Source organism: Salvelinus sp. IW2-2015, linkage group LG4q.1:29, assembly GCF_002910315.2.
Source record: "Salvelinus sp. IW2-2015 linkage group LG4q.1:29, ASM291031v2, whole genome shotgun sequence".
Classification (NCBI taxonomy): Eukaryota; Metazoa; Chordata; class Actinopteri; order Salmoniformes; family Salmonidae; genus Salvelinus; species Salvelinus sp. IW2-2015.
In genome coordinates, this window is record NC_036842.1 from 84668855 (window position 1) to 84685429 (window position 16575).

Sequence of the window (16575 nt, forward strand, 5' to 3'; positions counted from 1 at the left end):
GAGACAGGGTGGAGAGAAACAGAGAAGACAGGGTGGAGAGAAACAGAGAGACATTAACAAAATAAAGACAGGTTGGAGAGAAACAGAGAGACATTAACAAAAGAAGACAGGGTGGAGAGAAAACAGAGAGACATTAACAAAATACGACAGGGTGGAGAGAAACAGAGAGACATTAACAAAAATAAGACAGGTTGGAGAGAAACAGAGACATTAACAAAAGAAGACAGGGTGGAGAAAACAGAGAGACAGGGTGGAGAGAAACAGAGAGACATTAACAAAATAAGACAGGGTGTAGAGAAACAGAGAGACATTAACAAAATAACACAGGTGGAGAGAAACAGAGAGACATTAACAAAATAAGACGGTTAGAGAGAAACAGAGACATAACAAAAATAAGACAGGGTGTAGAGAAACAGAGAGACATTAACAAAAATAAGACAGGGTGGAGAGAAACAGAGAACAGGGTGGAGAGAAACAGAGAGACATTAACAAATAAGACAGGTTGGAGAGAAACAGAGAGACATTAACAAAATAAGACAGGGTTGGAGAGAAACAGAGACATTAACAAAATAAGACAAGGTGGAGAGAAACAGAGAGACATTAACAAAGAAGACAGGGTGGAGAGAAACAGAAGAACATTAACCAAAGAGACAGGGTGGAGAGAACAGAGAGACATAACAAAAAGCAGGGTGGAGAGAAACAGAGAGACATTAACAAAATAAGACAGGGTGGAGAGAACAGAGAACATTAACAAATAAGACAGGGTGGAGAGAAACAGAGAGACAGGGTGGAGAAGAACTAGAACATTAACAAAATAAGACAGGGTGGAGAGAAACAGAGAGACAGGGTGGAGAGAAACAGAGAGACATTAACAAAATAAGCAGGTTGGAGAGAAACAGAGAATAACAAAAGAAGACAGGGTGGAGAGAAACAGAGAGACATTAACAAAAGAAGACGGGTGTAGAGAAACAGAGAGACATTAACAAAATAAGACAGGTTGAGAGAAACAGAGAGACATAACAAAGGAAGACAGGGTGGAGGAAACAGAAACATTAACAAAAATTTCTCTTCTTTTTTGTTAATGTCTCTCTGTTTCTCTCCACCCTGTCTTATTTTGTTAATGTCTCTCTGTTTCTCTCCACCCTGTCTTCTTTTGTTAATGTCTCTCGGTTTCTCTACAGCAGGGATCATCAACTAGATTCAGCCTCTTACCGATTTTGTTCTTAAGCGGATGGTCAAGAAATAAATACAAATTAGTTGTAGACTGTAAATTGACCGCAAGAAGCCCAAACAGTTAACATTTGACTAAAACATAATCATTTCAAACCTTTTTTACATTTGGATACGATCACATACGTCTCTCTATTATGTGTGTGAATACTTTGGAACAGACTTCCAACATTAAAATTACTTGGAGCTGATTTGCTGGTGTTTTTAGTMTTTTCTGTCCCCCAACACTTGGGGGGGCAAAATAAAATAACCCTCGGGCCAAACGTGGGTGGCCAGTTGGGGAACCCTGCTCTACATATTTTTCCCTTTCCCACTCTAGTTATGTCTCTCGTGTCTTACCTCTTTCTCTCTAATAACTTTTACCAAATCTACTCAAACTCTTTCTCTCTTCTGTGTTCCTCTCATCCAGTTGGGACGACAGCAGCTCGGTGAGCAGTGGGATCAGTGACACCGTCGACACAGATGACATCAACACCAGTTCCTCAGTCAGCTCCTACGTCAACACTCCGTCCGACTCCTGCAAGGACATAGAGGGACAGGTAGGTTCTGCCCCAATCAGGGGCGTGGCAACCATAGAATTAGAATGACAGTGAACAGACATTATGTTGTTTCTTTTTTCTATTTTATAATAAAGCCAAGAAACGCTTATTAAACTTTAATTTCCCATCAATAAACTCTGAATATAGATCACGTGATGTCCACAGCCAGATATTTCCCTGCTGATTTTCAATTAGTAGTGCTGAGCGATTAACCAAAATGTTTTGGGGTTGTTGATCAACTAATTATTAAAATATTTTAATTCCATGTAGATTTTTTTTTGTGAGCCATCCAATTATTCACAAGAGAAATGAGGTCAAGTAGAGTCGCAATTCAACGGCTTAGACACGAGAGGTATGTGGCAGTGTCAATCACGGACTACAAAAAGAAAACCAGCCCCGTCGCGAACCCCCGATGTTTTGCTCCCAGACAAACTAAACAACTTCTTTGCTCTCTTTGAGGACAATACAGTACTACCGACATAGCCCGCTACCAGAGACTGTGGACTCTCCTTCACCGCAGCCAACATGAGTAAAACATTTAAACGTGTTAACCCTCGCAAGGCTGCCGGCCCAGACGCCATCCCTAGCCGCATCCTCAGAGCATGCGCAGACCAGCTGGCTGGTGTGTTTACGGACATATTCAATCAATCCCAGTGTCAGGACCCGGTGCGAGAAACAGTCACTAATAATCGTCAGAACCCAGAAGATGAGGCAGACACAGCAGTACTAGAGATGGTGGTTTAATTAAAGAACAAAATCTTCAGGCAAAGAAACTAAATCCACAATGTCCAAAAATAAAGCCAAAAGGCACAAAATGGAAATCCTCCAAAATACAAAAGAAACTCCACAAAGTGGCAAAAAACAGCAGGGAAAAACAAACCTCAAAAGACTACTCAAATAATACACAAGAACTAAACCAGAGAACCTCTGGAAAATCCAACAAGAGAAATATCTGAATAAAACAAGACTTGGGMTGGGGCTGGGTGCTAACTTACAAACACTGAGCAAGGAACTGAGGAACACACAGGGTTTAAATACTAACAAGGGAATGACCTACAGGTGCAAACAATAATTAGAGCAAGAAAAACAAAAGGTACAAAAAAGGTGCAATGGGGACATCTAGTGACCAAAACCCGAACAGTCTTGGCCAAAACCTGACAAGAATCCCCCTCCTAGGAACGGCTCCTGACGTTCCTACAGCCTTCTCATGGTGGAGGGTCCTGAAACTGACGAATGAGGTCAGGGTCCAGTATGTCCTTGGCAGAACCCAGGGAGCGCTCCTCGGGACCGTAGCCTTCCCAGTCCACCAGATACTGCCAGGACCGCTGCACCCGGCGGGAATCCAGTATCCGGTGGACGTATAAGCCGACTGGCCACCGATGACACCGGGCGGAGGGGGAGGTCTGCCTGCGGGATAAGGGGAGAAAAACAACAGGTTTTAATAAAGAAATGTGAAATGTTGGATTGATCTTAAGGGATCTGGGTAGTGCAGGCGAAAAGTAACGGGATTGACTCTCCTGGCATCTTAAAGGGACCGATGAACCTCTGGGACAGCTTGCGAGACTCCACCCGTAGTGGTAAATTCTTAGTTGAGAGCCATACTCTCTGGCCGGGGTACAGGGTAGGACCGGGACGGCGACGTCTGTTGGCTTGTCATTGGTACTGCTGAGAGGAACGCAGAAGATTAAGACGTGCCTTCTTCCACGTAAGCCGACAGCGTCTGATGAACCTCGAGGCTGAAGGCACTCTGACTTCTGCCTCCTGGTCCGGGAACAATAGAGGCGCATAGCCAAACTGACACTCATGCGGGGATATACCAGTGGAGGAGGAGCACAAGGTGTTGTGCGCGTACTCGGCTCAAACAATGAATGATGACCATGTGGACGGGTTTGTTGGAAACCATGCATCTGAGGGTGGTTTCCAGCTCCTGATTCATCCTCTCGTTTGGCCATTGGACTCCGGATGGTCCTGAAGATAAACTGGCCGTGCCCCTATGAGTTGGCAGAAGGCCTTCCAAAACCTTGAGGCGAACTGGGGACCTCTGTCGGAAACCATATCTTGCGGAATCCCAAAGACTCGAACACAGGTTAATCACCAACTCAGCTGTTTCCTTGGCAGAAGGTAATTTGGTCAAGGGAACAAACCTGGCCGCCTTAGAAAACCTGTCGATGATGACTAGGATCGTAGATTACCATGAGACGGAGGAAGGCCAGTAATAAAGTCCAACGAGATATGGGACCAGGGTCGGTGGGGAATAGATAGAGGGTGAAGGAGTCCTTGAGGGCGGAGGTGAGAAGATTTGCCCTGGCAGCACACGGAACAGGCCTTGACGAAAGTGGCAACGTCTTCTTTTATGGTGGGCCACCAGAACTTACGCTGGATGAACTCCAAGGTGCGACCTACGCCCGGGTGACAGGTGAGGCGAGAGGGTGCCCCCACAGAAGGACTTGGGACCTTGCTGCCTTGGGAACAAAACAACCGATTAGCAGGACCTCCTCCAGGGCCCGGTTCGATGGCTTGAGCTTGTTTCACGGTATCCCCTTGCCACGAGATCGGAGCCACGATCTTAGCGGCCGGAAGGACAGTCATGTCAGTATCTTCTCGAATGGCAGGAGAGTAGATTCGTGACAAGGCGTCCGGTTGAGATTCTTCGACCCGGGTCTATAGGTGAGGATAAACTGAATCGGCTGAAGAAAAGAACCATCGAGCTTGTCTGGAGTTCAACCGCTTCGCCTGCTGGATATACTCCAGATTTTTGTGGTCCGTAAGCACTTGAAACGTTGAGAAGCCCCCTCGAGCCAGTGTCTCCATTCCTTCAATGCCATCTTAACCGCTAGGAGTTCACGATCCCCCACATCGTAATTCCTCTCGGCCGGGTAAGCCGGTGAGAGAAGAAGGCGCAAGGATGAAGCTTCTTGTTTTCACCCCTCTGAGACAGGACAGCTCCAACCCCAACCTCTGATGCGTCTACCTCCACCACAAAAGGTTCATCCGCCGTTGGTAGTGTCAGGATGGGAGCAGAGAGGATGCGCTGCTTGAGTCCTTGGAAGGCCGTCTCAGCTTCTCTTCCCCACAAAACCTTGTGTTGCACCCTTGGTTACAGCTGAGAGAGGGGCTGCCACCGAGCTGAAGTTCTTGATGAACTTGCGGTAAAAGTTGGTGAAGCCCAGGAAACGCTGAACTTCCTTAACGGACTTGGGGGTGGGCCAATCCGCTACCGCCCACCTTCTTGGGGTCCATCTGGACTCGACCGGGTTCCACTATAAATCCCAGGAATTGTACTCGAGAGGAATGGAATTCACACTTTTCCGGCTTAACGTACAAATGGCTGTCTAGGAGCGTTTGAGCACTTGTCTGACATGCTTAGTGTGTTCTTGAAGGGAGCTCGAAAAGATGAGGATGTTATCTAAGTAAACAAACACGAAGTGTTAAGCATATCCCTAAGCACATTGTTTATGAGCGCTTGGAACACAGCCGGAGCGTTGGTCAGGCCGAAGGGCATCACCGAGTATTCGTAGTGACCAGTAGGCGTGTTGAAAGCGGTCTTCCACTCGTCCCCGGGTTTGATCCGCACAAGATGGTATGCGTTCCGCAGTCAAGCTTAGTGAAGACAACTGCTTCCTGGAGCAGCTCAAAGGCTGTGGCCATAAGGGGTAGCGGGTAGCGGTTACGGACGGTTATGGCATTGAGTCCCCGGTAGTCGATGCAAGGTCGTAATCCACCGTCTTTCTGGCCACAAAGAAAAACCCTGCTCCCGCCGGCGAGGTAGATGGACGCATGAGGCCTGCTGCCAGAGCGTCCTTGATGTAGGTATCCATAGCAGCTCGTTCGGGAGGAAAGGGAAAAGATCCGACCCCTGGGAGGGCAGGTCCCCGGAAACAGGTCGATGGTGCAATCGTAAGGTCTATGGGTGGTAGTTTGGTGGCCCTCTGTTTGCTAAATACCAGTTTGAGGTCATGGTAACACTCGGGAATTCGGGACAGGTCGATGAATTCTAGAGACTCGGAAGGGGAACTCGGGGAACTCGGGAAGATACAAGTGGCTTGGCACGTAGGACCCCACTGCTTGATAGTGCCCACAGACCAGTCGATGTGAGGGTTATGGCTGTGAAGCCAGGGATAACCAAGGACGAGAGGGAACTCGGAACAGGAGATCAGATGAAAGTTCATCATTCCTGGTGTTGGGAAACTGAAAGTCGCAAGGGGGTAGTGGCACGGTAACAAGTCCAGATCCAAAGGGCTTCTATCCAACGTAGTAACCCTTATGGGGTCACTCAGAGGTTCAGAAGGAACGCCATTCTCTTTCGCCCAGACCCCATCCATGAAGTTACCTGCGGCTCCAGAGTCTACCAAGGCTTGAAGAGAAAACTCGTGGTCGTCCAGGAAAGGGTAACTGGAATGAGCAGGCGGGAGTTGGATGGATGGGAGGAGGTTATGTTTCCCGTTACACTCCTCCCAGGCCTGCACGGGAGAGTGCGTTTCCCTGGAGCCTGGGACACGTGGAGCGGAATGGCCCGGTTTGCCGCAATATAGACAGCACGCTCCCTCATCCGGCGGTCTCTCTCAGCCTGGGAGATGCGTCCAACCTGCATGGGTTCTGGTGGAGCCAGCGGATAAAGGTGGAGACTCGGAGCTGGAACCGATAGGAGCTAGGGTGAGCGGTCTATGGTTTAGTTCTCTCTCTCTCAGACGCTGGTCTATGCGTGAAGCCAACTTGATAAGGGACTCGAGGTTGTCCGGTGGTTCCCGAGTGGCCAGTTCATCTTGGATGGTGTCAGAAAGACCCTTCAAAAAACACACTGTGAGCGCCTCGTCGTTCCAGCCACTTGCTGCTGCCACAGTGCGGAACTGGATGGCATAGTCCGTCACGCTGCGCCGACCTTGGTGGAGAGTCAGGAGCTGTTTGGCTGAGTCAGGGCCGTTGGTAGGACCTTGAAACACTCGCTTGAATTCTTCAGCAAAGGTAGAGTAGCTGGCACAGCAGGGACTTTGGGCATCCCACACAGCAGTAGCCCAGGCTAGGGCTTTTCCCGACAGCAGGGTGATGATATATGCTATCTTGGACCGGTCGTGTGGAAACGACGATGGTTGCAGCTCAAAGGAGAGAGAACATTGGGTGAAAAACCCTTACAAACACTGGGATCCCCTGAGAACCGTTGGGAGGCGGTAGACGAGGTTCAGCCAGGGGGTTAACTGCCAGGGGCACTTGAATCTGATGAACTGGAGCAGAAGCGGTTGCCGGGGAAAGCCGATCCGAAATCTGCTTTATGGAAGTCAGCATCTCTGACAGAAGTTGAGAATGTCTAGCCATTAAGGCCTCTTGCTGAACCAGAGCAGCTTCGTGGCGTTGGACAGTCCCCTCGTGGTGGGACAGCATGGAAAAAAGATCCTGGGTACTGGCTGCCTCTGGGTTCATTATAATGGCTCAGTGTTTCTGTCAGGACCCGGTGCGAGAAACAGTCACTAATAATCGTCAGAACCCAGAAGATGAGGCAGACACAGCAGTACTAGAGATGGTGGTTTAATTAAAGAACAAAATCTTCAGGCAAAGAAACTAAATCCACAATGTCCAAAAATAAAGCCAAAAGGCACAAAATGGAAATCCTCCAAAATACAAAAGAAACTCCACAAAGTGGCAAAAAACAGCAGGGAAAAACAAACCTCAAAAGACTACTCAAATAATACACAAGAACTAAACCAGAGAACCTCTGGAAAATCCAACAAGAGAAATATCTGAATAAAACAAGACTTGGGCTGGGGCTGGGTGCTAACTTACAAACACTGAGCAAGGAACTGAGGAACACACAGGGTTTAAATACTAAAAAGGGAATGACCTACAGGTGCAAACAATAATTAGAGCAAGAAAAACAAAAGGTACAAAAAAGGTGCAATGGGGACATTAGTGACCAAAACCCGAACAGTCTTGGCCAAAACCTGACACCCAGTCTGCTGTTCCCACATGCTTCAAGAGGGCCACCATTGTTCCTGTTCACAAGAAACGCTAAGGTAACTGAGCTAAACCACTATCGCCCCGTAGCACTCACTTCCGTCATCATGAAGTGCTTTGAGAGACTAGTCAAGGATCATATCACCTCCACCCTACCTGATACCCTAGACCCACTCCAATTTTCTTACCGCCCCAGTAGGTCCACAGACGACGCAATCGCAATCACACTGCACACTGCCCTATCCCATCTGGACAAGAGGAATACCTATGTAAGAATGCTGTTCATCGACTACAGCTCAGCATTTAACACCATAGTACTCTCCAAACTCGTCATTAAGCTTGAGACCCTGGGTCTCGACCCCGCACTGTTCAACTGGGTCCTGGACTTCCTGACGGGCCGCCCCCAGGTGGTGAGGGTAGGAAACAACATTTCCACCCGCTGATCCTCAACACTGGGGCCCCACAAGGGTGCGTTCTCAGCCCTCCTGTACTCCCTGTTCACCCATGACTGAGTGGCCATGCACGCCTCAAACTCAATCATCAAGTTTGCAGACGACACTACAGTGGTAGGCTTGATTACCAACAATGACGAGACGGCCTACAGGGAGGAGGTGAGGGCCCTCGGAGTGTGGTGTCAGGAAAATAACCTCACACTCAACGTCAACCAAACAAAGGAGATGATCATGGACTTAAGGAAACAGCAGAGGGAGCAGCCCCCTATCCCCTATCCACATCAGCCCTCTCCACTTCATCTATTCTGAATCGGATAAGATTAAGAAAAATTTGTATGTATTTATTCTCAAGTGCACATGTTCACCTTTTAGACTACTGATTTGAGGAGAAGACGTTCTGTTTGCCATATTGTAAAAGTGTCTCAATCTAGATTCTTGAGACTGCATGAAGCAATCCTTTTTAGGTGCTTCTGAACAATGTAGACCAACTAGATTGGCTTATTGAAGTTCACTCGGTGACAAGAGTCACTAGAGACTCAAAGCCACAAGAGGGTAGAATACATTTCAGACGTTGCTTGTGAACCCTCAACCTGCTCCGTCAAGCCTTTGAACAGTGAGTCATTACTCAGTCATGATATGAGGATATGAGGCAGAATTAACTCCAACCCACTCAATTGGGCACAAACTGGTTGAATCAATATTTGCAGCAATAGGTGATAATATCTCTCTAGGAGCTGATCCGTCGTCAGTATTGTGGATTAATTATAATGTTAAGATAAGATTTGAATGGAGAAAGCTGATCCGAGAGCCCCGCTGCTTTTCTTTCGGACCTACCAGTATCCACACATGCCTCAACGATGCACACAGCAAACGTTCTCTCTGCTTGGTGTTTTGGGAAATACAATTGTATCTTTCAAATGTAAAAAAAAAAAAAAAACATTTTGGCGACCCCGACTTTGAATAACGTTGTTTTAGATGGTTGAAAGCATTGTGATAACACTTGGGAAATTCAACTAACTTTTGCAGTCTTTTTGAGTGGGTGAATATAGGTTGTAATCTCAATGATCAACTTCTCAACCAAATATTACCCACGTTGAAATGRCAGTGTACCCACAGGGCCGTGACTGCACTGAACCCTGCTTTAGAGCTGACCAGGGAGGGAGCCATGGGGTGAACTTTTTTTAAGCTTTATTTGACGAACAATTTAGTCTTTAACAATGATAGCCTACCCCGGCCAATCCCTCCCCTAACCCGGACGACCCTGGGCCAATTGTGCACCGCCCCAATGGGACTCCCGATCACGGCCGGTTGTGATATAGCCCGGGATCGAACCAGGGTCTGTAGTGACGCCTCTAGCACTGAGATGCAGTGCCTTAGACCGCTGCACCACTCAGGAGCTGAATTTATGGGCTTAACTACACACATGACCAAAAGTATGTGGACACTTGCTCGTCAAACATCTAATTTCAAAATCATGGGCATTAATATGCTGCTATAACAGCCTCCACTCATCTAGGAAGGCTTTCCACTAGATGTTGGAACATTGCTGTGGAGACTTGCTTCCATTCAGCCATAAAAGCATTAGTAAGGTCGGGCACTCATGTTGGGCTATTAGGCCAGGCTCACAGTTGGCATTCCAATTCATCCCAAAGATGTTCATTGGGGTTGAGGTCAGGGCTCTGTGCAAGCCAGTCAAGTTCTTCCACACCGATCTAAACAAACCATTTTTGTACGCACCTTGCTTTGTTCACGGGGGCATTGTCATACTGAAACTGGAAAGGGCCTTTCCAGAACTGTTGCGACAAAGTTGGAAGCACAGAATCGTCTAGAATGTCATTGTATGCTGTAGCGTTAAGATTTCCTTTCACTGGAACTAAGGGCCCGAACTATGAAAAACAGTCCCAGACCAATATTCCTCCTCCATCAAACTTTACAGTTGTCACTATGCATTGGGGGAGGTAGCGTTCTCCTGGCATCTGCCAAACCCAGATTTGTCTGTCGGACTCCCAGATGGTGAAGCGTGATTCGTCACTCAATAGAATGCATTTCCACTGCTCCAGAGTTCAATGGCAGCGAGCTTTACACTCCAGCCGACGCTTGGCATTTCGCATGGTGAGGTTTGTGTGCAGCTGCTCGGCCATGGAAACCCATTTCATGAAGCTCCCAACAAATAGTTATTGTGCTGATGTTGCTTCCAAAGGCAATTTGGAACTCGGTAGTGAGTGTTGMAACCGAGGACAGAGGATTTTTACGCGCTACGCGCTTCAGCTCTCTGCGGTCCCCATATGTGAGCTTGTGTGGCCTACCACTTTGCTGCTGAGCCGTTGTTGCTCCGAGATGTTTCCACTTCACAATAACAGGACAGCACTTGAAATTTGACAAACTGACTTGTTTGAAAGGTGGCATCCTATGACGGTTGTCACGTTGAAAGTCACTGAGCTCTTCAGTAAAGGCATTCTACTGCCAATGTTTGTCTATGGAGATTGCATGTGTGCAATGTGTGCTCGATTTTATACACCTGTCAGCAACGGGTGTGGCTGAAGTAGCCAAATCCACATATTCACATATTTATTTCCACAAATCCATATATTGAAGGGGTGTCCACATGCTTTTGTATATACAGTGTAGTAGTAGGCCTGACCCATGTCCTTATCAGATACACCTCAACACTCACAAACTTATGTCTGTCATCATTGCTTATGTGGAAGACTGTGTGATAGAAGCAGTTTCTGTTATTCCAAAGATAACCACACACTGTTCCTATAGAGAGACAGTCTCTTTTCAGTGGAACATCCCGACAACAGCACTGAGTGAGTTTTTTCAGGAATAAAGCAGTTGGCATGGTTGTGAATGTGATGTAGAATACTGTTCAGCAAGGTTATTTCCAGTCATAAAAAGGAACTGGGTAGACGAGAGGAGCGACTGCAGCTTTGGCACCCGTTTTGTTTTCATGTTTTTCTACCATTAAGGCTTTCACTGCATCCTCCCGTGCCAACGAGTGACTTAAAATCAAACAGTAGAATGCAGACRGCCCCAAAACCAGCTCTTCAAGCCAACATTCAGTCACAAAGTCCCCTCCCATTTTCTCTGTAACTGTATTGCCTTTTATAGAATTGCTTTGTGTTGCATTTTTCTGCTGCTCTGTAGAATATGGCTTGGATTTATTATTGAGGCTATAGAGATAACAGTGTTTATGATTCAGGCTGATAAAGAAAGAGGCCATTAAAATTCTTTCCCTGGCAATCATTTTTTATGAGTATTTTCAGTAGCTAGTTGAACAATGACCTGTTATAACCAAGGCTGACGTAAGTTTGGCGAGCGCTGGGAAAACACACTACAAAACACAGCTTCAACACATTGTTTATTTGAACGGCCAATGTAATGGTCCTGTTCGCCTGCCTCTACCTCTCTTTCTCAAGTCTTTACTTATCCACTTTTTTCATTTTGAGGCGGTAATGTTGATACATGAAGCATGAAGTCGTCTTTGCTGATTTCCTGTTATAATCACTCCAGGCCCTGTCAGGGACTGTCCAATGTAATCCACTGCTAACTCTCCTGACCACGGTCTTGTTCATTAGGCACCAAACGGAAGCAAATGGACTGAAACAGGGAGGGACTACCTCGACCTGTCCAATAGAAAGAGTTCATTTTCACTTTGTATTGCAACGCGTTTAAAAAAATATATATATATGTTGCATGCCTTATTGAACTCAACCAATGTTTTTGAAGTGATTCAGCCACATGCCTCAGATGAAAAGCCAGATGGGCAGCAGTGACATCAACCAGCGTTAATGTTCAACCACAGAGTTAATGCCTCAGATCCACACATTACTTCTGAGATGAGAGCAGACTGCACCCAAATTAGAGAAAAATCCTCATCAATATCAAGTTCCTGAATAGGAATCTTTTCCCTTGGCGGTTGAGCAACAGCTCATAGAACAAAGAGGATATTTGTATAATGTGATGTTTAAACAAGCATCCTGGTCTTGACGGTGTGTTTGTAATGAGYGCTGTTTGCTGATGAGAATATGAAAGCATTCACAGTAATAGGGACATGTGGAGTTGTTTAACTGGAATGATGGCATAAGGCTGAGCTTATGGTGGGAGGTAATAGACCAGCGTTTCCCAAACTCGATCCTCAGGACCCCAAGTGGTGTACGTTTTGGTTTTTGCCCTAACACTATGCATCTGATTCCAATAATCAAAGCTTGATGACTAGTTGAKGATTTGAATCAGCTGTGTAGTGTTAGGGAAAAACATGCGCCCATTGGGGTCTCCAGGACTGAGCTTAGGAAATGCTGGTCTAGACTAGTAGACCATTGCTTTTCTTTCTGCTTGCTCTCCTAGTGAGATGATTCACGTATCAGTGTTATTATTATACGGATATACTGTAAGTAGAGGGGAGTTAGAGTATGTACAGCAGTGGTGGCTGGTGTCACTTTAAATGKGGAGGACAGGCTCATAGTAATGGCTGGAACAGAGTGAATGGAATGGTCTCAAACACATCTAACACCTGGTTTCCATGTGTTTGATACCATTTCATTCACTCCATTCATTATTATGAGCCGTCCTCCCCTCACCAGCCTTCTCTGATGTACAGTATCTACAGCACAATAAACAGAAGTAACAGATGTTTGACGTTTGGTTTCCCTCAGCTCCAGACGGAAGCAGAGAAGCACTCGGCCATCGAGCAGAACTCTGTGTGGTCCGGCAGCGACGAGGTCAAGAGGTCAGGCGGTGGCTCGGACAACGGGGTCAAAATGGAGTCGGGCTCCAAGTATTGCCGCCACCCCTCAGACATGTCGGACGAGTCGGACAGGAGCTCCTTGGGCCTCAATACGCCCTCCATGGCCCACACAGGCTCCTGGAGGCGGGGAATGAGCGCCCAGGTGGGTGTAACCTCGCCCAGGACCAAGGCCCTCATCACGCCAGGCTGTGCAATGCTGAAGACCCATGTTACAGGTACGTTACATACAGAGTAGAGACAGACGGATCCCAGCAGCCCCACTGTCTCTATATTGTTCTCTATCGGTCTGAACTATACTGAACAAAAAGATAAATGCAACAAAGTGTGCTCTTCACATGTACCGGGCAGATGGCAGACAATGTGTATGACATCGTGTGGGTGAGCGGTTTGCTGACGTTGGGAACAGAGTGCCCCATGGTGGCGGTGGGGTTATGGTGTTGGCAGGCATAAGCTACAGACAATCAAGCAATCAAATGTATTTATAAAGCCCTTTTTACATCAGCCGATGTCACAAAGTGCTATACAGAAACCCAGCCTAAAACCCCAAACAGCAAGCAATGCAGATGTAGAAGCACGGTGGCTAGGAAAAACTCCCTAGATAGGCAGGAACCTAGGAAGAAACCTAGAGAGGAACAAGGCTCTGAGGGGTGGCCAGTCCTCTTCTGGCTGTGCCGGGTGGAGATTATAACAGAACATGGCCAAGATGTTCCAATGTTCATAGATGACCAGCAGGGTCAAATAATAATAATCACAGTAGTTGTAGAGTGTGCAACAGGTCAGCACCTCAGGAGTAAATGTCAGTTGTCAGTTGTCAGTTTTCATAGCCGATCATTGAGAGTATCTCTACCGCTCCTGCTGTCTCTAGAGAGTCGAAAACAGCAGGTCTGGGACAAGGTAGCACGTCCGGTGAACAGGTCAGGGTTCCATAGCCGCAGGCAGAACAGTTGAAACTGGAGCAGCAGCACGGCCAGGTGGACTGGGGACAGCAAGGAGTCATCAGGCCAGGTAGTCCTGAGGCATGGTCCTAGGGCTCAGGTCCTCCGAGAGAGAGAAAGAGAGAGAGAGAGAGAGTTAGAGAGAGCATACTTAAATTCCCACAGGACACTGGATAAGACCGGAGAAAGACTGATCCTAGCCCCCCGACACCTAAACTATTGCAGCATAAATACTGGAGGCTAAGACAAGAGGGGTCGGGAGACACTGTGGCCCCGTCCGACGATGCAATGAACACAATTGCATTTTATAGATGGCAATTTGAATGCAGAGAGATACTGAGACGAGATCCTGAGGCCCATTATCTTGCCATTAATCCGCCGCCATCACCTCATGTTTCAGCATGATAATTCGCTGTCCCATGTCGCAAAAGATCTGTACCCAATTCCTGGAAGCTTAAAATGTCCCAGTTCTTCCATGGCTTGCATACTCACCAGATATGTCACCCATTGAGCTTGTTTGGGATGCTCTGGATCGACGTGTATGACAGCATGTGCCAGTTTCCGCCAATATCCAGCAACTTCRCACATCTATTGAAGAGGAGTGGGACAACATTCCACAGGCCATTATCAACAGCCTGATCAACTTTATGCGAAGGAGATGTGTCGCGCTGCATGAGGCAAATGGTGGTCACACCAGATACTGACTGGTTTTCTGATCCACGCCCCTACCTTGTTTTTAAGGTATCTGTGACCAACAGATGCATATCTGTATTCCCAGTCGTGAAATCTATAGATTAGGGCCTAACGAATTTATTTCAATTGACTGATTTGTCTCAGTAAAATCTTTGAAATTGTTGCATGTTGCATTTATATTTTTGTTTAATGTATATGTGTTCCTGTAGTGTGTGATGAGGCAGCCAGCAGTCAACCACGGAGACGTTGTGTCTGGTGGGCCATGGTTGATAGACTGTCATGTCTCCACCCACAGGTAAAACGGACGACGCCAAGGTGTCTGAGAAGGGCCAACATCATCTCTCTCCCCGGGCCAAGTGTAGCATGCAGCGCTCCCCATCAGACACGGGCCGCAGCAGTGGAGATGAGGCCAAGAAGCCCCCCTCCTCCTCCAGCTCCAGCCGCACCCCCACCACCAACACCTTTGGATTTAAGAAGTATGCAGGAGGAGGTATGACCATGGTGACAGCCAGCGGAGTGACCATCACCAGTGGCTCCGCCACCCTGGGGAAGATCCCCAAGTCAGTGCAGCTCCACGGGGGTCGGGGTCTTGGTCGCCAGGCCAGTGTGGATGATGGCTACCTACCTGTGAGCTCACACTCCAACCTGCAGTACCGCAGCCTTCCCCGGCCCAGAAGAGCCTCTGGCGGGGGACGCAGCACAAGCCGCTCGTCCAGCACCAGCATCGACTCCAATCTCAGCAGCAAGTCCAACACGCTCCATGGCCCCAAAAGCCGCAGCCAAGTCCCCAAACCCAGCGTTGGTGGCATCCCCCTTCCTGGCTCTGGATCCAACCAGACAGACCGGGAGAAGGGGGTGTCCTCTGAAGCCAGTCCCACAGCCCAGGGAGCCAGGCAACCAGGGGGAAAGTACCCGGACGTCTCCTCCCCTACCATGCGCAGGTCAGCCCACCACCTCCATACCCCTAGCCCCAGTCATCAGGCACTGTCTCACACTAACACTGGATGAGTCTGAGAGCTCCTTCCACCAGCCCTGAAAGCACTACCACACCGGCCTGCTTATGATTCCCACTGGGCAAAACTGGTTGAATCAATGTTGTTTCCACGTCATTTCAACCCCAAAAGCTATGTGATGGTGTTGAATCAACATGGAAAACTCATTGAATTTGCAAAAAATAATCAACGTAACTTTTTAAATAAATCCAATGACATGACATTTTTTGTTGATTTCACGTTACATTCACAATAGTTGACAACTCAGTCAAATGTAAATCAAAACTAGACGTTGAACTGATGTTTGTGCCCAGTGGGTTATGTGACATATTCAGGCACAGTGCAAACTGATTTTAGTTGGGACAATCATCATATCAGCGTTGTAGTAACATTAAATAAAACTGAGAGCTCTTGGCTTATCGGGGTTTCATKACGTTTTTTGAAGTCTGCCCATGAATCGTGAGTGATTTAAAAGGCTTGGCTTATCACTAGGCCTCTCTTGATATAATGGCCTATCAGTGGTCATTAAAAGCAGGATGACAGGGCCCAGACTGAGGGTCCAGTGTTTTCTCTAGCTTAAACCCAGTGCTGGGCTGACTGGTGTTGCTTTATCTGATGCTGCTGCTTGGGCTTATCTAACTAATTGCCTGATGAGGTAATGAGAAAATAGAGCATCTGTTTCCCCTCAGTGGTCTGAGAGTCTCCCTTCTCATTTAACCCTTGATTATTTAATGTTGTCCAAGCTAATATGGCGTCTATAGRACACACTTTACATCCTGCTTTAATGTAAATGACGTGTTGATAAAAAGGCGCGGTAGAAGATGTATGATAGCTGCTCACACGGACAGCCATACCGGACCAGCGAATCAGAGAGCTGGATATATTTGTCTTGTGATGATGTGATTATACCATGAAGTAGGGATTGTGTTGTCGTGGCAAYGTTATAATACGCACTTGTTTCGCTTATCTTTGCATTAAGGAGTATTTTAATCAAAGATTACTTCAACAATTCCCTGCCTAAACCCATTTACCATTTAACTC

The 16575-nt window shown here is 47.3% G+C and overlaps 1 protein-coding gene across 1 annotated transcript in view; it reads left to right on the top strand.

The window, feature by feature from the left end:
* The window catches only part of nav2b (neuron navigator 2b), a 314640-nt gene that overhangs the window by 268463 nt on the left and 29602 nt on the right, over positions 1–16575 (top strand). Inside the window, 3 exon segments of the mRNA XM_070439864.1 lie at positions 1640–1769; positions 12823–13129; positions 14838–15483. Of these exon segments, the coding sequence (XP_070295965.1) occupies positions 1640–1769; positions 12823–13129; positions 14838–15483 (1083 nt within the window).